At 40.4% G+C, this 19,002-nt stretch overlaps 1 protein-coding gene across 1 annotated transcript; it reads left to right on the top strand.

Annotated features, from left to right (window-relative positions):
* Positions 1-2,752: 2,752 nt before the first annotated feature.
* LOC110337166 (beta-defensin 1) lies at positions 2,753-17,793 on the top strand. The gene is made up of 2 exons (XM_021219927.2): positions 2,753-2,912; positions 17,036-17,793. The coding sequence occupies exons 1-2, from the start codon at positions 2,852-2,854 to the stop codon at positions 17,182-17,184; spliced, it is 210 nt and encodes a 69-aa protein (XP_021075586.1). The 5' UTR covers positions 2,753-2,851; the 3' UTR covers positions 17,185-17,793.
* The last annotated feature ends 1,209 nt before the right edge of the window (positions 17,794-19,002 follow it).

The following is a 19,002-nucleotide window of genomic DNA, read 5'->3' on the forward strand; positions in this document are numbered from 1 at the left end:
ACTTATCAGTGAGTGCATATTATGTGAGTTCTAACACATTCATTCTATAAATTACTGAAATGGTTCCAAATGGTTTGGTTTTCAATGATGTTAACATTAAGAAACACCCCAAAAGCTCCTGCAGCCTGATGGCTGAGTGTATTACATAATACATAATAAGGACAATATGCCCAAAGAGTACCTTAGCAATGATGGGAAACAAATGTAGACCTTAGTATGTCAAGAGCCCAGGAGAGCTGAAAGTATGCTCAGAGTCCATGACCCTGAACTAGAATCAAGGTCAAGGGTAAAAAGTAGCTTAAGGACTCTGTGGGCGGCATTATCCAACCTTAGCCCAGGTGGAGTAGCCCAGTCCTAGGACTCGAACAGGTGAGTCACAGACTGTTTACCTGAAAGCACAATGAAACCTTCCAATGTCCCTCCGTCAGTCATGATGTAATGTTGAGCCAATCTCTTCATTCTGGAATTATTTTCTGTACCCCAAAAACACCTGACCTTCTGGAACTAGATTCACTTTCCCTTTCATTTCCTAACTATCCTAACACCTTTATTATTCTAAAGCTCATCTATGGGGGTCTGACAAATGACATAAAGGTAATGACAGCTGTTCAGGTCTTGATTGGGCAAAGCCCTGCTTGATGTGGCCCTGGGTTCCTACAGGAAACAGGAACTCCCTGGAATAGCTACGGGTTAAGTCTGTCTTAAATAGTGTGAGTCTGTGATTTGAGTTGTCGATAAGTGGTGATGCTGGACAAATTTTGCACTGTTGATATCTCCACTATCAGACAAACAGGGGTCTATCCTTGGTCCCACCTGCCAAGTCACAGTTTAGAGCTGAGACAATAGACTAGTTCTGAGTACTGGTAAATTCCTTTATGGAGTATGTTTATATGGTACTGGGAGATAGTTTCTAGTTAGAAGCATTGTAATAAATGGGAGGATTCCTGGGGAGAAGGACAAGATAAATGTCTCCTTTGTTATCTCATGCCAAGAGGGGACCACTGACAGCAGAAGAAATCACTTTGCAATTTCTAATGGAGGAGGGCCAGGACCCTACCTAATCAGAAGCTACTGTGATGCTTTCTGCTGAAACAGATGCTACATCAGTTTCTGTATGAATCCTCCAGAAACATACGGCTGAAGTAGAACTCCCACCCTCTGCACCTAGCCTTCAGGGTAGCCATCACTCCTCAGTCTTATAGAGATACCAAGCAAAAACTGTACCCCCACACACACAAGCACCACTGAGGGATGTGGGGAAAGAGAGAGGCTTCCACACTGGAATGAAGGTTCCTTCTGAGAAACAGATTAGAAAATTAATCACAGTGTGGCTGTGGGTCTATAAGCACAGTCTTTTTTCTTTAAAGATTTTATATATATGACAAGTACACTGTAGCTGCCTTCAGAGACATCAGAAGAAGGCATCAGATCCCATTACAGATGGTTGTGAGCCACCATTTGGCTGCTGGGAATTGAACTCAGGACCTCTGGAAGAACAGTCAATGCTCTTAACCGTTGCGTCATCTCTCCAGCCCAAGCACAGCCTTAAAAACAAAGTGTCTCCAAGCTTCAGAGCAGAAAACTTCTGAAAATCAGAATCATCCTTTAGATTCCAACCACTCCCTGAATTCTTTAAGTTGTGACTAATGACACCTAGCATTAGAATTTTGAGATGTTCTGTTAAAATATTTTTATCTTGTTTCTCCTACAGGATGACATGAGTATGCCATGCTATATGCACTTCTCTGCAACCACAGCGGTCCATAAAGACATGTGGTGTTATTTCCCAGAGAGGCAAGTCTCTATGTCAACTGTTTCCCGAGGGGATGCCCACAGAAAGGAATGGAGCCAGAAGCTAGGTTCACTTTCTACTATAGGTAAGCCCTTGTTGTGTAACCCTTACGTTTCCTGAAGCAGCACCAGAGACCCTTCTCACAAAGCAAGTGTGTGTGTGTGTGTGTGTGTGTGTGTGTGTGTGTGTACCACTCTTACATGTTGGTCAGAAGTATGTACTACTGCTTGTAAATAAGATCCTTCATAATATTCTAGGAAATCTGCTCATTGATTTATACTGGAAATTCAATGCAAAATAAGATATTTTAAAACACTACAGTACCCACCACTTGGAGCCTAGCTAAGGCCATACAGCAAAGGGACAGTTACACTTCCCTGGATGTAGCTCAGATGCTGTCTGGAGAGCCAGAGTTGGAAAACCCCAGTAACACATTCCCAAATGGAAACACTAGCTGCTTTGAGACTCTCAGGGAAGAAGATCTGGACGCAGGGAGATGAGAAAGCAATCCCACTGTGGCTTTCATCCTTGAACTCAGCTCAGCATTACGATCGGAGGAAATTAGTCCTGAGCTCTGTAAAGAGAGAGAGAGAGAGAGCGAAACAGAAGAGAGCCACAGCAGCCTCGAGCCAGAGAGTCTCCTGTTTGCATTGCTGGGCTTCTTACAGGCTCTCTGAACCTACCTAACCTGAGGGGTCCTGGTCCGGGGCTGCTTTGCCTGGTGTCTCTTAGAATCCCAACCTGAGAGTCAGAACAGGCCTGACACCAGATACCTTGTTTCCATTTTTCCAGGCTGAAAATAAAAGCCAGCTGATGCTGGAGAGAGGTAATGTGCCCACAGGACTTGGACTCTACTGAGGGCAAATAGCATGAAGGTGTCATTAGAACTTCGCTGTGGTTTGCAACGCCTCCCTCCAGCTCATTTATGAGGTTATGCAACCAGTGTTCCTATAAAAAAAAAAAAAAAAAAAAAACAAGCTCATTCAAGCCTCATCTGTCAGCCCGACTACCTGGGAGTTTCACGTCCTCTCTGCACTCTGGACCTTGGCTGCCACCACCATGAAAACTCATTGCTTTCTCCTGGTGATGATATTTTGTCTTTTCTCCCAAATGGAGCCAGGTAAGCCTTGGGAACTTGTTGATGGCTTTGTTTGGGACTGGGGACACAGAGGCTAAGGGGAGGGATGGGGGGGTGGGGGACAGATAATAGCTGCCTCCTGGCCTTCCAAGTCTAGTAACAGAGTATCCTGAGGGGTCTGTGGTCAACAGCCCTGGGCAGCAGCAAAATGGGCCTGGTATGGATTCAGAGAGTAGTGGGTATCTCCAAGCTATGATGTTTGTCCCTAGAATATAGCAAATAACTTATGTGGGAGTCTGCTTTGGCTGTGGCAAGATTCTTCACACCAAAAAGAGACTAGGTTTTTGATCCAGAGACAGACACTAGCCTCAGCTAGGTCTCTGGGTGGAGCCTCCGTGCTGCGGGCCAAGCGCCCCTGTCCCTTCACCAAGCCAGCTCAGCCAGTTGTAAATGCCTGGAAACACCAGGCATGCAGTCAAGAGATGACAGGTGACCTTTCACATTCCCTGGTAGTCACATTCTTCAGGCATGATCTTCCCTGTCAAATGGAAGGGCTTCACGTCTGTCCAGAGGGTACCCAGATTCTCTGAGCCTTAAGCAGCTTGTCTCTGGCATGGGAGACAGTAGGACCCTGAAGTAGTGACTAAGGATATGTGTTCCCCACAGCTATCTCTTAAGGTCACATTACGAAAGTCATATATTTCTGAATTTTCGTTTACATAGTCATAGCAGGAGGGTTCTAGAGAAGAAATTTTAGTAGTGAAATTGTTTGAAAACTCCTGGTTCACTCTTCTCCGGGCTATCATGTTAACCTATGGAGGATGCGTTTGAAAATAAGTTAGGCCCCAATTTTCCCATGTGAAATCTGGGTGCAGGCACATTTTCAACACAGTGTTTTGCATAGTGATGTAATGGCCCATTAGAGAGGTAAAAAGGTGCATTTAATAAGTTACCCTTCTTTTAGGGTCTAGAAAATGCCAGTGCACACTGACAGCACAGTGCATGCTATTTGATACACCTGTCTTGGTGCGTGTTTGGGAGTGGGGATGGGGATAGGAATCCTTTCACTGCGTGAGAGGAGAAATTTCCCTCTCGTGGCCCAAATTCAAGAAAATTTAAAAGCATATTTTTCAGAATGAAGACTTCTTATTTGTGTCTAGTCCTCTAAATTTGATGATAGGCAACTCATTCAAACCATGGAAATTGGCCTACCTCGTAAAGGTGGGCACGTTCAGCCATACTTCCCGAGACTCCATTACGAGAATGGCTCTGGACTCCAGAACCACCTCCAAGGATTGCTATAACATCCTTGGTAGAGCCACTCTACTGTAGTCTTTTAGGATCCAAATATCCTGTCTGTATAATCTGCCAGTACAAGAATTCTCCGGCTGCTTATTGGGAAATAGCCAAGAGCAGCGTCTATCTCATCCCCAAAGCCAAGGTTATGGTGCTTAGATCATCCTGAGTCCCAAGGGCCAAGGAAAACCGTCAAGGAGCACCAAGTTCCATTTTGACCATCAAGAAGCACCTACTGGACTGCTGAGTTCTATTTTGACCACAGCGAAGGGCACTATTCAGGAAAAGTATTTTTCTCTGGGATTGTTACCTGCTATGGCCCCTATGCTCTAAGTGAGAAGGAAGAATGAAATCCCTTATGTGTGCTTTGTATTAAACACTCGGGCTCCCTGGAGTCTCCAGCGCCAGGCTGCTGACGGACCCTGCATATGCTTGGCTTAAGTTTGGTGTGTGAAGCTTAACAGTTCTTGATTTGCTTTGTTTGGATATAGTCATAGATTGTAGGTAAAATAAACAAATAAATAAAATCATGTAGGTTTGTAACATACCAAATGCCGTTTGGGGCAATGGACACACCGTGAAACAGTTGTGCCTATAGTTATACTGTACCCATCATCTCATGCAATTGCTGGCATTTGCTTTGTTCTATCCACACTGTCTCTGGGCCTGTCCTGCCTTCTGAACTCAGAGTTTGGTGTGGAGGGTTCTGGGTTCTGTTTCTGGGAGGCTATGTGGGGCTGGCCTGATTTCATGTCCTATTTGAGCTCTCACTGGTGCCAGTGCTGTACCCCACCCCCCGTGTCTGATAGAGTCCTTAGATCTTGACTCACCTAATTGGTCCATGGGATTCTATAAGACAAGACAAGACCATCTAGCTGACCAGATTTAAGGAAACAGGATCCCCACTATCTCCCTGTACAAATAGTCTGTGAAAACAGAAATGAGGTCAACATAACAAGATCTCAACCTAGGTCTTTGGAAACCAAGGGTACTTGAGGCTGGCACTGAACAAATATTTAGTGAGCAACAAACATGAATAGATAGATACGTGCCAGGGAAAGGAAGAGGAGGCAGGGAGAGAGATCTCAGACTCTCTATAAACCTTCACCTCTAGAGGAGAGCACACACACACACACCACACACGCACGCACACACACACACACACACATACACACACTGATTATACAGGTGTGCAATTCTAACTACCTGGAAAAGCTGTTGGGAATCAGCTACCAAGAAACCTTGTAAAAAGGAGACCTCCTCTGAGACACCAAGAAAGGCTCCTTTGAAGAAGCTGAGACAGAAAGAGAAGCAGAACTCATTTTGGTGGGCATGATGTTTAAAATCTCCCCTTTCTCAACAGTTAACAGTGGTAAGATGCCACATAAATTTAGGTCCCTGTCTTCTGCTGCAACCGTAGAAGATGTGGCTACCTTCTTACTTTACCATAGTGAACTGGGCTGATCAGGGAATCTTACTCCAAACAGAGGTCCCTTCCACAGCCTCTGCAGACTCCTTCACTCCCTACCACTTTGGTTCTGACTGTTGGACGCAGAACTCTGTCCTGGATGCAGAGGACATGGTATGCATCAGGCAAGCAGATAGATGGCATGGTTAAAAGATAGAGAGAAAGAAATCAATAGGAAATTTACATTGAGTTTTCACAATATTCCTAAGAGGAACATAGAACCAATGTCTACATTTTATGGATAAACAACAGAAGGTTGGAAGTCTAGTTCCAGACCTTAGTGGGGTTCTGTAAAGAAGCACTGGGTGGGGGCTTGAAATCCTGGAAGCAAACCTAGGGATGGTTAGGGCCAGATCAAGTGAGACAGATACTAGGAACTCCCACTAACAAAACCATTACTCCTCCTCTTGCACCTGTCTTCTGTCCTTAAACCCTAAAGGACAGAGAATTAATCCAGCCCACTGCTAAAAGCATTCACAAACCCCTACCTTCCTCTCCTGCAAGCTCTAGACACAACTGTGTTAGGCTGAGCCTATGCCCTGCCTTAAAGCAGGCAAATGACTCCAGGCACTAGCAGTATGTGACCCCAGTCACCACCCTTTCCTCCTCAGCGTCTCATCCAGGAATCCCCTCCCTGACCTGATTGTCCTAATTCTTCCTGCCTCTTCCACTTCCTGTAAAAGCTTTCAGTAATAGAATTTCACCTTCTATGGTCTCCAGATCCCATCTAGAAACCACAAATCTTGTAAGCTCAAAAACCAGCCATGAGGCCTCCATCATCTGTTTGGAGAGGGGCCCTCATTAGCAGAATACTGCCAAGCAGCATCAAAACCTTGCCATGGGTTTCACTTTCCAGCTGAAGGGACAGTTCTGTGACATCTGTGTCCTAGGGAGCTCTTCCACGTGGGGACTATGCCAGGGTTACTCTGTGGATCTTTTCATGACTCAGACAGGTTGGTGACAAAGACACACACCCACTTGGGTCCCTGCATTCTTTGACTCAGCTCCCCAAGCTCTCCAAAGGGATCATCACTCATACATTCTCTCTCAAGAAGAGTCCAGATGAGCAGAGCATTCAAGCTTGGTGATGCAGAGGTGTTGCAGAGGTGTTGCAGAGGACTGAAGCCGGCCTTAGTGCCCTGCTGAGCTTGGGTTTTGGGAGCTACTTGAATTCAGAAGAGAGCCTGACTTCTTTCATCCCAAGCTGGTTTGCCCTTTGGTTGTTTTTTTCCTGGGAGTGACAAGTGTAGTTGATTTTCTTCCCTCATGGCTTAAACAGATTGATAGACACACCCCTCCTCCTCTTAAGCCTCCATACAGGACTATACAAAAACCGCATTCCAAGTTGACATTGACTTTTGTTTTTAACACCCCTAGTTGGTGGAACCAGATTCCTTCTGGCTCCTCCCCAGCATGCTGGCAGCACATTTCCTTGTCCTGGCCAAGAGTTAGACTTTCTCTCAATAGCAAGATACCAAGGACTCTGATGAGCTACTTTTTATGATTGACATTTAGTCTCTGTTCTCCATGAAGCCCATAGTGTGGGTCTGAAGTCACTACCAAAAAGCTGTAGATGGTTCATCACATCTATACTCTATCCCGTGAACTTGACCTCTCTGCAGGTGTTTGTTTCAATAGCAAGTCTACCTGTAGATCCAGTGGGAGAGATGGGTGAATTGGGGCCTCAATTTTTTTTCTTAAATCATTGACTTTTGGCAACCCATTCTATTTCACCTGAAGTTCTTTTACTCTAAACACTTTATCTTTTCATCAGAAATTCTTCAATCTCCCCTTGCAATGTTTATTTTAACCCTTCACATTTTCCTATACTTGCATTAGACAACCCCAGAGTCCCACCCACAAGTCTCAGGGTGGATTTAAAATGGAGACCTGAGAACACAAAGTCCCAACATGTGCAGCCTGATTGGTGCATGTTCATTCTCGGATTCAAACTCCCCCTGTAGCTCAGTTGCCAAAAGACTACTTAAGAGAATTTATTTTCACAGATATATAAAGCTCAAATACTACACTCAGTTTTTTAATATATTTTCTTCATTAGTATTTTTGGTCATTCTTCTCTAAATCCTTAGGCATCTGCCCTATGCCAAGTCATGCTAAACTGATCTAAGTCTCATGCCAGTTTAGGTAAGGTGGGAGTGGAGAGATGAATGTCATTAGAATGTATTATTTAAAAATATGAAATTTTCTGCTGGGCATGGTGGCGCATGCCTTTAATCCTAGCACTTAGAAGGCAGAGGTAGGTAGATTTCTGAGTTTGAGGCCAGCCTGGTCTACAGAGTGAGTTCCAGGACAGTCAGGGAGATACAGAGAAACCTTGTCTCAAAAAAAAAAAAAATTCAAAGAATAAATTAAGTTAAAAACCATTACTGAGAAGAGATTCAGAATGTCTGGGAAAAAAATCAAGATTATATGTCATATTTACACAAAATTAAAATATTGTAAGTTTATGACAATAAACTCAGTTTTCCTGTCTTCAAGTTGGGGGGGGGGGTCAATGTTTTCCTTGGATAGCAAAGAACAGCTATAAATGTAGTGGCCAGTCATGAGGGAGAAATGAGCAGCCTGCGGTGTGAGAATGGGGGAGATCTCACAATCTAGGTTCCTCTGTTCTCAGTTTAAGAGGTGTCATGGTCTATGATAGCTCACACAGGAGAACAGAGTGTGGCTAGAATGCTGACATTATACAGACAATACAACGTAACTGGTTTTGTTGTGTCATTTACATACATACATGCAATGTCTTGTGATTATACCCGAAGCCCCATTGTTCTTCCTAGTCCTCCCTCACCTTTCCTCTTCTACAGCCTCAGTAGCCCCACACCTACTCCATGGCTCCCTCATCCCATATATGAGAGAGAACATTCTATGCTTATACGCTTGGCAGGATGGCTCCTCCGGTGGAACATGACAGTCTGGCTTCATACACACTTGGTTTGAGGCCAGCACTTCAAAAATATATATTTCTGTAAAGTTCAGTTATTTTCTAGTCTATAATTCCTAAAATAAATTATAATTGTGTAGCTAGGTCTGGATATGCACTACTCATAACTATTTGACATAAGACTATACAAATGTGAGACTTGTAACATGTATGGGATGTGGCTGCCCTTACTCCGAGCTTTTTCCCTTTTGTTAATCCTCTCTGGGAATCAATCACAGACACAGCGCTATGGTTTTTCTATTCTGGCAATCACTTCCTAGCCTAACTAATTTGTTAATAAAAATTAACCAGCATAGCAACTTTGACAAGAGCCAGATTATCAAAACAGTGTAGGTTTATCTCTATGCCTTCTATTATATATTTTTTGTTACTATCACTCTGCAGTATAATTTTTTAAATGTGGGGGGGGGGAGATTGTGTGCATGTATGTGTGTGCACTACTTGCACACTTGGTACACATAGAAGTCAGAGTAGGGCATCAAATCTCCTGGAACTGGAGTTAAACACAGGTTTTAAACCACCATGTGGGTACTAGAAATCGAACCCGGGTCGCCTGGAAGAGCAGCCAGTGTTCATAAACACTGAGCCATTTTTCCAGGCCCATTTTTATGATCCCCCAATATTGCTCTTTTTGTTCAGAAATGCTTCTGTTGTTTTGGACTTCTCTGTGTTACTCTATACTTAAGGATTGTGTCTTATTATATTTTTGTGAAGAATGCCATACAATTATGATAGGAAATGCCTCTACTCTGTGGACCATATGCAGTGAAATTGCCGTAATGATTCATAAGTACAGAATGTCTATTGGTGTGTTCATTTATTTTCTTTAGAGGTTTCATTGAAGAGTTCTCTAACCTCATTTTTTATGCATGTGTAAAATAATTTTGCATAAATTATGCAGGAATGTGAAATATTTGGCCAATGTGAATGGGCTTGCTTTCCTTATTTCTTGTCTAGCAAGTTGTTTATTGGTGTGTAAGAAATGTACTTGCTCTTCTATATTGATTATATAACTCAAACTTTGCTGAAAATGTTTTCTTATATCTAAGAAGCCTTTGGTGTAGTCTTTTTAGATTGTTTTTTTTAGATATATGATCACATCATCTGCAAAAATATAATTTCTATATTTCCTACCTGTATCCCTTCTGTTTCTTTCTTTTGCCTTATTTCTCTAGTTAAGAATACAAGCACTGCTGTGGTTTGAACAAGAAATGTTTCCTATTGGCTCATATATTTGAATACTTTCTCACTAGTCCATCATGCTGTTTGGTTATGGAACCTTTAGGAGGTGGAACCTTGCTGGAGGAGGTAGTTAGCTGGGGGTTGGTTAGAAGCTTTGCTTCACTTCCTGTTCTTGTTTATTTCCTTTATGTAGATAGAATGTGACAAGTCAGCTCTGTACTCTTCCTGCTTGGTTTTAGTTACTGTTGCTATGTATGGAGAGTTGAATAAGAATGGATTCCATACATTTGAATACTTGGTCTCTAGTTGGTGGAACTGTTTGGGAAGAATTAGGAGAGGAGTTATGTCATGGGAGTAGGATGTGAGACTTCAAAAACCTTCCTATATCCCCAGGGTGCTCTTCTCTCTATGTCTTATGATTTCTAAGTTGTCTTCATCATGGAATTTTGTCACAATACTAGAAAAGTAACTAAGACACCATACCTTCCCCACTGTGATGGACTCTGTCCCTCTGAAACATTAGCCAAAAGAAAACCTTCCCCCTTAAATTGCTCTTTGTCATGGAATACTATTACAACCACAGATAAGTAATTAGTAGAGAAGTTGGTTCCAGGAAAGTGGAGCTGTGCTGTGAAAAGCAAGATATTATTCTTCTGAGGATTATGGGAGAATTTGAAGCTTCACACTAAAAAACCCATTGAATTCTGTAAACAGAAGTAAATGAGCTATTCTAGTGGGATCCTGGAAGACAGTAATTCTAAAGGAAATTCAAACAATGGAGGTCTGGCCAATGAGGTTTCAGAGGAGAAAATCACTCAAATTGTACCTGACTAGGATCATTGATGAAATTTTGCCAACGATTCTAGTTGCATTCTGACTGTGACCTGAGAGTTTGTGTGGAGCTAAATTAAAAAGTAATTCATTTATTTTTGTTTGGGAGTAAACTTTAGCACACCATAGGGTTGAGTCTGTGGCATGGCTATTAGGACAACAGATATGGTAGGACAAAATTTTAAAAATATACAGTTTGAAAAGCAAACATTACAAAGAAACTTAAGACTTCAATTGTGTGCTGAAAAAGAGTTTATATTTGTTGAAGAGAAGCTGTATGATCTGGACAAGAACAACAGGAAGTGTGTTGTGAAGGCAAGACCTCACTTGGGTGGGCCTCCAAGTTATGAGAGTGCTGTATACAGAAACTTCTGCAACTGAGGTCCAAGTGGCCAGGGGCTATCTCAGGCTGGGTGCAGAACTTGACAGTGTTACCCATGTGGTACTTTATTTTTTTTTTTTGAAGGAAAAAAAACTATGCAAGATTAAGGGAATCATGGGTTTTTCATTTGCAGTTTCAGAGAACTGTGGAGGCCAGGTAATTTATGTCAAAGTCAGAGTATAGTCAAGGAATGCCTAGGGGGGGCCATTGCATAAGGATATGATAATAAAAATAAAATAAAAATCTTGGGCTTGGGTTGCCCAAGATGTTTGAGATGCCAGGACCATGATGTATCTGCCAAGGAGAATTGCATACAGGAAATGGAATCAGGACTCAGCCTAAGATAAAAATGTATGTTGCAGGCAGCAAAGCTACAGAGTCAGTGCCATCTAAACCTATTGAAGCTGAGGCTTCAGATGCCATACATGGACCGAAAGAATTTGGGTTTTCCACGATGGGTTTCAGTTTTGCTTTGGTCTAATCTTCCCCTGCTGTCCCCATACTCCTTTATTTTGGAATGGTAACATATATTCTGTTTAACGTTGAAAGTATGTGATTTGTTCTGTAAGTTCTGTTAAGGCATTGTTTTGGGTCTCAGAAGAAACTTTGGGTATTGGACCAGTGTTACAACTGTTAAAGACTACGAGGAATTTTGCAGTTGGATTAAATGTATCCTCATCATGAGATGGCCATGAGCCTTAGAGAGCCACAGGGAGAAGGTTGTGGTTTGAACAAGAAATATCCCCCATAGGCTCATGCACCTGAACATGGTGTCACCAGTAAGTAACACTGTTGGGATAGGTTATAGGAGCTTCAGGAGGGGTAGCCTTACTGGCTAAAGAAGTCACAGGCTTCTGAAGGTGCATAGCCTCACTCCACTTCCTGTTTTGTCTTCCTGCTTCCTGTGGGATGAAATGTGATCAGCTGGCTCCCTGCTCCTGCTACTATATTTTTCCCAACTCTTACCATGACTTCCCCACTGCAATGGGCTCTATCCCCAACCCTGAAAGCATAGACCAAAATAAACTCCGTTTCTCCTCTAGGATGCTTTTGGTCATGATGCTTTAGCACAGCGACAGATAATTACAAGAAATACTATATTAAATAGAAGTGGTGAGAATACATACAGTCAACTCCTTCCTGGTATTAAAAGGAAATACTTTCAATTTTTTGCCACCCACTATAATGCTGGCTATGAGTTTGTAACATATAAATCTTGCTGTGTTGAGGCATGATCATTCTGTCGCTGGTTTCTTCGGAGTTTTAGCATAGTAGATATTAAGTTTACTCTGAGTTATTTTCTGTATCTATTGTCATGGCCATGAAAATCTTTTCCCTTTATTATGTTTATGGGTTATATTGTGCTTAATTCATACATGCAGAATCACTCTTGCACATGTGGGATGAAATAAACTTGATCATCATGTATTGACTTTTTAATGTGTTGCTGAATTCTTTGCAAGAATTTTATTCGGAATTTTTAATCTGTTCATCAAGGAAATTGGCATATGCCCTTCTTTCGTTGTTGTGGGCCCTCATCTAATTTTTTGCAGTGGTCTAACAAGTACTTTAGATAATTGATTTGGAAATGTCCTTGTCCTTATTTTATGAGATTGTGTGAGGTTCATTAAGCACCTGGTAGAATGCTGTAGAAAATCTCACTAGCAGTGAATTTTTCTTCATTGGTGGTGGTGAGGGGTGGAGGGTGGGGGCAGAGGGTCAGATTGGGGGGGTCTGGTGACTGGTGTGGGGGGTCAGGTTGTGAGAGTGGGAGTGGTAGATGGATGGGGGTGACTACTGCTTCAATCTCACTGCTCACTCTGGATCTACATCGTCTCAGTTCACTATCTGTAGGTCAAATGCCTCCAAGAACGTGTCCATTTATTCTACATCATATAACTCATGGCAATACAATTTTTCAGGTATTCTGTAGTATTGGATGTAATACTTCCTTATTCAGCTCCAATACTATTGGCTTCAGTTTTCACCTTTTCTTCACTTGGTAGCTAATGTGGCCATGCCTTTGTCTATCTCGCTTACCTTTTCCAGGAAGCAAACCTTTGTTTCATAGATCCTTTGCACTGTTTCCAGGTTTTCCATTTCATTCTTTTCAGCTCTGACTGACACTTTTATTTTCTTGTTACTCATTTGGGGTTTGGATTGATACTGCTTTTTTTAATACCTCGAGGTGTATCATTATCTTACTTGACACCTTATTTTTTTATTGTAAGCACTGATAGTTATAAATCTCCTTAGAATGATGGTTGGTCTACCCACAGGGTTGTAGTAATTGCTCCTTGTTTGTTTCTATTGCATTTGTTTCTATGAAATTTGTTTTGTTTGTTTAGTTGGTTGTTTTGTTGTTTGAGGTCTTTTGCTTTGTTTGTTTGTTTGTTTGTTTGTTTCCTAAGACAGAGTTTCTCTGTGTAGCTTTGGATGTCCTAGAACTAACTATGTAGACCTTTCTGGCCTAAGTATGCTGGCCTTGACCTCACAGAGATCCACCTGCCTCTGCCTGCCAAGTTATGGGATTAAAGGCATGTGCTGTCATCATCTGACTGCTATAAAAATGTAAACCCATCTCCCCTTTTCTTCAGTGACCTACTGATTTTTTTCAAAAGCAAACTTCATATATTTTTTCAATGTATTTATGTGTTAGTATCATTTCTCTTGTTGCTAATTCCTAGCTTTATTATATTGTACTTTGATAAGATACAAAATATTTCAATATTTATTTAGTAAGACTTGTTTTGTATATTCTAGAGCCTTGAGATGGAAGAGTATATGGCTGTCCTTATAGTCATTTGATCTATGTTACAATTACTCTAAAGTTTCTTTGTTCATTTTTGTCCAAAATATTACCTACTGACAATAGTGCACTGATACCACTCATTAGCACTGAATTCTGATATATCTATCTCTTCATACCCAATAGTGTTTTGTTTTAATGAAATTGGATCTACCAAATTGGTGAATATATATTGCAATCATCACATCTTCTTTTTATTTTTTTTGTGATTTTCATATATGAGTACTGTACCCTAATCTCTCCTCTTCCAACTCTTAAAATCTTTTTACATTCCCCCCTCCCTCTCAAACTTATTGCCTCTTCTTTGCTTGTTAGTGTTCATACAAAAATACATACACATATATAAAGACAACTTGCTCTGTTCATTTAGCCTTGTTTATATGTGTGTGTGTGTGTGTGTGTGTAGGGGTGGAGAACCTATCATGGACTCATCCCTGAAACAGACTCTCTCTCCCTCTCTCAGTAACCATTAACTTCATTTATGAATGGGGCCTCATGAGAAGACCCCTCTCCATGGTGTAACGTCAAGTGATGTTGTTATTGTACAGCTCTTGTTCAGGCGACTATATCAGTAAGGCTTCACAGGTGCAGCTCTCTGTCATATACAGAATAAGCTGTCTCTCAGAAAATAAAAGATCCTTTCATTCTTCCATCCCTCCCATCCTCCTTCATTACATCTTCTAGATTGACTGTTCTCTTTATTACTATAGAGTGATGTTCTTCACTTGGGGCTAATTTTTGTTTAAAGTCTACTTGGTTGGATATGAATATAACAACTCTTGATTCTTTTTAGATTATATTTGATCAGAAAATTATTTCCATCCCTTTATTTTCAGGTTGTGTCTTTTCCAGTGCAGCTGGATTTTACTGGCAATAAACAGTTGGGTTTTGTCTTTAGTCCAATCAGTCAGCCATCATGTCCTTGAACTATTAAATTAAGGCCATTTATGTCTAGGACTATTGTTGAAAGGTTGTCCTAATCCTAATAATTTTTTCTGGTTTTTAAAGTACTTGTTCTCTCTCTCTCTCTCTCTCTCTCTCTCTCTCTCTCTCTCTCTCTCTCTCTCTCTCTCTGTCTTTCCTTCCCTTCCTTTCCCTCCCACCCTCCTTGGGATAAGAAATGTTTTATATTCCCTAATTCTCATAATTTTCATTTATTAGTCTCATGAAATTTATGCTTTCCCAAGGTTTCATGACTATCACCAATTTTATTCATAGGATATAGGATGCTTTCAATTATCTTCTGCAATGCTACCACAGCAGTCATGAACTGTTTTAGCTGATGTCTAACTTATATTTGCTCTAATGGATGAAAATGTACAACACTATGTGCTCTCTCTTGGTCTTTAACGTTTGTACTGATAACTGTTGTTGTAATTCTGGAGAATGGGCTTTCATAGGTAACCTGTCACTTGTGTCTGCAGTTTTCAGTGGTCTTTCTTTGTTTCATACTAAAATCACCTTGATTTTTATTTGCCATGGATCATCTTTTCATGGGTCATGTCTATTTTTTAATTGCCTGTTCTTCTAGAGTGGACAGTCTCTCTCTAGATTTGATAACTTTCATCTACAATTTATAGATTTCCATTTACTTTAGCTGATATCTCTTTCTATTATTACCTGAAAATTAAGCTTTGTCAAAGATAATTTTCCTTATAGTCTATCTTGTGACTGATCTAGTCTGGGGTGATGATCTTCATTGGATTCTCGATGTTTGCTTTATTTCCATGGTTTACATTTAAAATCTGCTGAAGTTTCCTTCCAACTTGCTGAATCTCTCAACTAAATTTCACAATGATCTTTTCATTTCACTCATCTTTGAATTCTTCCTTATGTAAAACCTAGATGTTGATTGCCTTCTCTGGAATTTCAACCATTTCAATATTTTGGATTCACTTTATTGAAGAGTTAAGAAAATGTGGAGTTGCCATATTACCTCTCCCCTCTGTCTACATTGTAGTCTGTACTTCTCCCCTTTTCTACTCTTGTAATTTTGCAGTTTAGTTGCTAGGAGAGTCAGATGTATTGAGCCATTCATCTCTGATGTCTAAAACATTATGGCAGAAAGAGTGGTCCCCAGGCCAGGCTCTGATCTAACACATTTCTCACTAGGACTGCTACTAGGCTGAATCTCTGTGAGTGTCCTCTACACATAGGCCTACAAATCCAGTAAGTGTAGAAGCTGGCTGTTAGCCATTATGTTGCTCATCCCCTTAGGCCATTGGCTCTGTTACTGTATATGAAGTCCCTAAGAGTGTAGAAAATCCTCAATCCACCGTGTGTGTGTGTGTGTGTGTGTGTGTGTGTGTGTGTGTGTGTGTGTGTGTAGAGAATATTATAATACGATATACTATATGTCACAGGATGTGATATAATATGTCAGAATAATATATGTCATAATGGTATCTATACATATTTAATGCATCAGTTAACTCTTTGACAGTTCTATGCACTGTATTTGATTATGTTTACCCCTCTATAATTCCTCCCAGATTCACACTCCATTCCATCTTCATCCAAGTTTTTTTCAAGTCTGAATCATGATAGTGTTGCCTATATCTGAGTATGAGGCCATCCACTAGAGGATGGTTGGTGTATTAGTGGAAACAAACCCTTAAAGTAACTAACTCTTCCACTCCCAAAAGATACAAACCACTAAGAGCTTCCTCAGCTAGGTCTGAGACTTGATGACCACATTGCCCTGCAAGTTTAAGTTAGACAATTATGTATACAGAATACATATTTTAATGTAATATTTTATTAATTCTTTGATTTAATGCAATATATTTTGTTATTTTCACCTTCCTACAATTCTCCCAATTCCTCCTAGATCTACCTTCACATTCCCATCTCTATTTCTTAACACCCCCCTCTTTCAAATAATTCACTGAAGTCAATTTATGCCACCAAATATTTATAGGTTAAGCACCATCGACTGGAGCAAGGTTAACTATCAGGGGCTATACTTTTAAAGAAAGTGGAATCTTTTTTTCCCCTAGGAGCTATCTAGCTAGTATCAATAGCTTTTTGGTTCACAATAGGGGTTCAGGAGCCTCTCTTCATACTGGAATATTAAAGTGTAGCCTTCTGAGTCTCAAGATCAACTCCATAGCAATGGCCTTTAAGAGAGAATTTCCTTATGGGCTACCAGCTTGTCTGTCTTGCATTTATCAAATGGTCTCAAATTTTTGTAGTTACAGCTAAAAGTCTAAACCTACTTGTTCTCCCCACGTAGGTGTTGGCATTCTCACAAGTCTTGGACGAAGAACAGATCAATACCGATGCCTTCAACATGGAGGATTCTGTCTCCGCTCCAGCTGCCCGTCTAATACCAAACTACAGGGAACCTGTAAACCAGATAAGCCCAACTGTTGTAAGAGCTGACAGTAGCTTGAAGAATGGACATAAAGAACGAGCGAGGGATTGTAAAATTAGTGTTTTAATAAATGAAATGTTTTTGAAGTTTATTTACATCATGTCAAAATAAATTTTATTTCTCTGTTTAGAAGAGCAATTTTTTTAAAGTATTGGGCTTAGAACAAGAAGTGGGAAAATCCAGAACATCTGCCTGGCCCTGAGTAATGATGGTCACAATTTGAGTGATATCACTTCTATGTAATTTTATCACCACACAAGATGTATCCAGCACAGGAAGGTCACACAGAACTGAACAGAAAACACAGTACACAGGCTTCCTGGGATCTAAAAGAGGATGACTCTTCCATGGTATTAGTCGTCAGTTCTATGACACCCTGTCTGCAACCTTAGCAATAGAAACTCCTTTATAACTGTAAGTTGTCCTACCAAAGCTCATCCTCCATGGATAATGTCTGGATTTCCTGGTAAGTACTGTTAAGAAAGATTCAGCCACAACTTTCAAGTATAATTGTGTATAACAAATCTGTGTTGGGACTGGGACATCTGTGTTTCAGGTCTTTTTTGCTGTTGTGTCTGTAGACATGCATGAATGGATAAAGGCAATCATGACATCCAGTTTTTTCCTGAAAGTGCTCTTCCATCTCCTGATGGCACACATGATGTAGTAGTTTTCATAACCTGCCTCCAAAACTTCATCTTCAACTCTTAGTAGATAAAAGATAAATAAAAGGCACTTGGAGCTTTATTCCCAAGGTCAAAAAGAAAGTCCTATTGTAAAGAGAATTTATTTCCCAGGCCACACTAATATTTATCAATGAGATGATCTTTTCTGCAGAGAAAATCTGAGTAAGGGAGATGCTGACAATGGGAAGGACATTGAGTGGACTCAAATATTCTCAGTCATTCAGACATGGTGGTTTAAACTCATTCTTTTAATCTCTTCATTAACCTGGAAACCTCAACAAGAAACCAAGATAATTCTACTCAGAGAATAAATCCCACTGAATGTGGGTGTGGTCCCTTCTTTCTATACCTAACTGAGGTCTTCAGGGTGTGCTCAGGTTTGATTTCAGATAGACAATCTCCACTCATGATGGGGTGTTCTATGTAAGCTATGTAAGTTCAAGTAAGTGGTCTGTTGGGTCATATAACACTCTGTTCCTGATGGATAACATATTGTAATGTGTTGAACTACTATCAGTAAAGAAAGATCAGCAGTATAAATTTTCAACAGAATGTAGGGTTTCTCTTCAGGAAGATCTGTCCTATCATTCATTCAAAGAATCATAGATAGATAGATAGATAGATAGATAGATAGATAGATAGATAGAGATTTATATTTTGTATATATACATAGAAAAAGATAGATACAAATATACACATATATACACATATGTGTATATATTTTGTCAATTAATAGATATAATATAAACATAATATAAATAGAAACTTATAAACAGAAATATATAGGTTGACTTTGGTCCATTAATTGATACAAAACTATATATTTCTGTTTCTTAAAGCTTGAATAAGACTTTCTTCCATTTGACTTAGAAATTATCTGCTTATACCACTGACAAATGAAATCTAAAATGTCAAAGAACATGTCTTCAAGAATACTTACATGGACAAGAAATAAATACCGTAGCAAATCATTACAAGGGGAAGCATTATAATAGGAATAGACAAGATGTAGTAAATCTTGGGAATATTGAAGAAGGTGGAACAGAGGGAAGTTATCACAAATAAAAATGATGATTACACCAAACATTTTGGAATAATACATCTTGATGACTGTCTTAGTCAGGGTTTCTATTCCTGCAC

This window comes from Mus pahari, chromosome 19, assembly GCF_900095145.1.
Source record: "Mus pahari chromosome 19, PAHARI_EIJ_v1.1, whole genome shotgun sequence".
NCBI lineage: Eukaryota > Metazoa > Chordata > Mammalia > Rodentia > Muridae > Mus > Mus pahari.

Coding starts and splice junctions, on each gene's coding strand:
- LOC110337166 (XM_021219927.2), top strand. CDS start 2,852: ATGAAAACTCATTGCTTTCTCCTGGTGATGATATTTTGTCTTTTCTCC. Junction 2,913..17,035: donor TTTCTCCCAAATGGAGCCAG/GTAAGCCTTGGG, acceptor CTCCCCACGTAG/GTGTTGGCATTCTCACAAGT.